This window comes from Halyomorpha halys, unplaced genomic scaffold (assembly GCF_000696795.3).
Source record: "Halyomorpha halys isolate HHAL.00 unplaced genomic scaffold, Hhal_1.1 Scaffold11234.1, whole genome shotgun sequence".
Lineage (NCBI taxonomy): Eukaryota > Metazoa > Arthropoda > Insecta > Hemiptera > Pentatomidae > Halyomorpha > Halyomorpha halys.
In genome coordinates, this window is record NW_027115612.1 from 1 (window position 1) to 3407 (window position 3407).

General features: G+C 33.2%; 1 protein-coding gene across 1 annotated transcript; it reads right to left on the reverse strand.

Moving 5' to 3' along the window:
• Positions 1-214: 214 nt before the first annotated feature.
• LOC136797084 (papilin-like) lies at positions 215-3230 on the reverse strand (the record flags this gene model as incomplete). The annotated part of the gene is made up of 5 exons (XM_067052611.1): positions 215-391; positions 468-644; positions 1361-1585; positions 1682-1876; positions 3072-3230. Coding segments are annotated over 5 exons (933 nt in total), but the record flags the coding sequence as incomplete, so codon positions are not given.
• Between the last annotated feature and the right edge of the window lie 177 nt (positions 3231-3407).

The following is a 3407-nucleotide window of genomic DNA, read 5'->3' on the forward strand; positions in this document are numbered from 1 at the left end:
GGAAGCCAGCACTCAATGAGTTCATTCAGTATAGGAAGCCAGCACTCAATCTGCTAGGCTAACACCAAACTTTCAATGATTCAGTGAATGAATTAGTTATAGTGCCTAATACATTAATTACAACAAATGGAGAATTTTAACATAAAATTTCTTATCAAAATTAAGCTCTAAGGCATATTTCTTAGACTTCTTAATAGATACAATGATCAATTACCTCTTCCTTTTGCTTCAACACATGTTGCTTTACATTCTTCATTAGTGGAAAATCTATTACCATTGCCACCACAATTACCATACCAAAATCTAGAGCATCCACCGTATTCCATATCAAAGTACCATTTAATAGTGAGATTCCGGCATTCTCCCAACGCCTTTGGCAGCGAACAGAATTCTGATTAAAAAAAGAATAGGTAAATTTACAGTATTATAAAAATTCAAATAAATCAGAATTTCTTGATGATAAATACCTCCTTTATGAACCGGTTTAACATCACATCCTCCAAAGTCATCATCTTCAGCAGCTCTAATTCCATCCAGGCAGCATCCATACTTAGAGGCTGCACAGGTGCAATTTTGAGAAGCATCTGGAGCTGGGGTTCGTCCATCAGAGCAGCAACCGAATTCCGTATGCTCGCAGCCGCAACCTTTAGTACATTTATATTAACTTAAAGATAGAAACAACAATATTTACTTCACTTGTATAACTTTAAGCTAAAAGTTCATTTTTAAACTTCAGAACAGATAAAAACGAATAAAATGGTGAGTTCTTGATTTAAAAAAAAAAATTGTTTTTGGAAAAACTGTATCTAGGGTTATACTCCTAATATAAGAATTCAATATTTAACAACATTACTCAGGTTTAAGAAAGGTATGTATAAAGTTTTTCATGCAATTGATAGTTTTCGAGGTATTGAGAATGGAGTGAAAAATTTCAGGGTTTTTCTTGAACAAAATAAACTTCTGGTCATCTAAGAAGAAATTCTATAATTCTGGTCAAAGGAAATTCTAACAAGTTAAAAATCAGAACTATTTGACCTTTTACATTCATATATTATAAGAAGATCTAGACAAAAGAGAATTATAAGAATATAGAACAATATCATAATTTATTAAAAGGCATCAAGTCACAGTCACTACCACTGGTGTCTGTTAGTTGATTTCTGACATCTACTTTGAAAATTATAAATAATGAATGAATATCGATAATTACCCCTATACATCACTCAATTATGAATATTTAAGTACAGAAACTATTTATAAATTAAAAATTACTTTGGACAAAAATGTTTTTATTTCCTAAAATTTCAAAACAGTCATTAGATATTCATATTTGAATCTAAATATTGGATATTATTGGTACCTTGGTGTCGAGGACCCCTAGCATTAGTGACACCATCAGGGCAACAACCAAACTGGTACGTGTGGCAAGGGCAGCCCTGGTAATCGGGTCCGGCAGCTGGAGTGTAATTGTTAGGGCAACAGCCATGAGGTGTGTACTGGCAGCCACAGCCTTCGTTAGAGGGTCCACGAGCAGCAGTCTTATTGTCAGGGCAACAACCGTATGGAGAATATTCGCAACCACATCCTGTAAAGTAATGTTTTATCATGAGTAAAATATTTAACCAAATATTGAATGTTTCTTTTAATTATTAATTATCAGATATTTTGAATAATAGAAAACCTTGGAAGTTTGGACCCCTGGCGGGAACAATATTGTCAGGGCAGCATCCATAGGGCAATAGAAGACAGCAGCCTTCTTTATTGGGTCCATGAGCCATGGTGATGTTATCATCACAACATCCATATGGTCCAGCAGCACATGCTGGGGGAGGCGTTGGGCAACCTTCATTATTTAGTCCAGTAGCAGTGGAATTACCTAAAACAAGAATTAAAAAATAGAGTAGGAAATATTCTCTAGATAGGGAGTATCCCAAATCAAAACAGAACCATTTTCTATTCAGAAAAACTAATCAAAATAGAAGAAAATGGTGACAATATAATTAGTTATAAACAAAAACAAGTTTTCACAGTTAATTATTTAGTCTATCTCTTATGCACTGTTTATTCTAAGCCAAAGTGGTATATCAGAAAATTTTGCTACCTTGGGTTTTGTTCCATTTTTTTTATTTTAGTTTATTTATTGATATTTACAACTGTATTAAAAGTATATACAAGTAAATTTGTTCAGTTATATTGATAGAACTCCTATACATAATATTTCTACAGAAGATCTCGAGGCCACTTTCTTTTCAGACACTTAGGAGAATTATCAGGTGATGCCGAAGAAGACAGGTAAGAAACAAGTGGGTTTGGATAATTTGATTTGTGTCAAAGTAAGGAGCATTAAGGATTTTATGAATGATTTTGGATTGTAAGGATTGGACACGTGAGGAATTCGATAGTTTAGTGGAGCACCAAAGCTTAACTCCGTAAGTCCAGATAGGTCTTATTATGGTCATATAAATGAGTCTTTTGTAATTAGTTGGAAGACTGGAAGGATCTGTTCAATTGGAATAAGTGGGTTATTATTAAAGGATACTGTGGAGCAGGAAGTCAGGGGTTTAGGATGAATGGTAAATGTGATTTTTTGGGATTTATTAGAATTTATTTTAATCCTCCAGTTTTGACACCATTCTTTAAGGGTGGTGATGTGGAATTGGAGGGTACAAATATCTGAATCGACAACAAACTAAGCTAGTTGGTGCCACCCTCGACTCAGATGAAACTTTTTTTTTTTTTAATTCAGAAAAGTTACTTAATCTATTCCTCAAGTATTACAAGCATATTACATTCTTTTAGTTAATGAACAAAATTGTAATAAAGTTTTGAGTTCAACTATACAATTTTAAAACAATTCTTACTTATCAGCTGCATATCTTCTAACTTTTTTTTTTTAATAATTTATTTATTGTTATTTACAACTGCATACAAATATATAAAACAAGTAAATTTGCTGTAGGTGACATAGTGAGATGATACAAACATGTGGAGAATCTACCCACTGATAGAACTCCAATAATCTAACTTAATAATGATATTGGAAGAAATAATCTATTTGAAAAATTCCTTACCATCGGGACAGCAACCAAATTGTGATATGCTGCAAAGGCAACCCAAAAAGTCAGCACCTAAAGCTGGAGTCATCTGATCTTGGCAACATCCATAAGTCGAATTTTCACATGTGATTTCATCAGTAACATTTTCTGAGAATTCTGTAGTGCTGGTCATAACTGAAAATAAATCAACAGATCATGATCAGAATAAATGCTAATAAACACCAGAGAGAGAGAGATACTTTACTTTATTTATCTATGCTGCCTAAATACATCAGGTTGCTATCTCACACAGCATACTTATCAATCCGTAATCGGACATATATAAATTACACTTACATGGTATAATCAGAA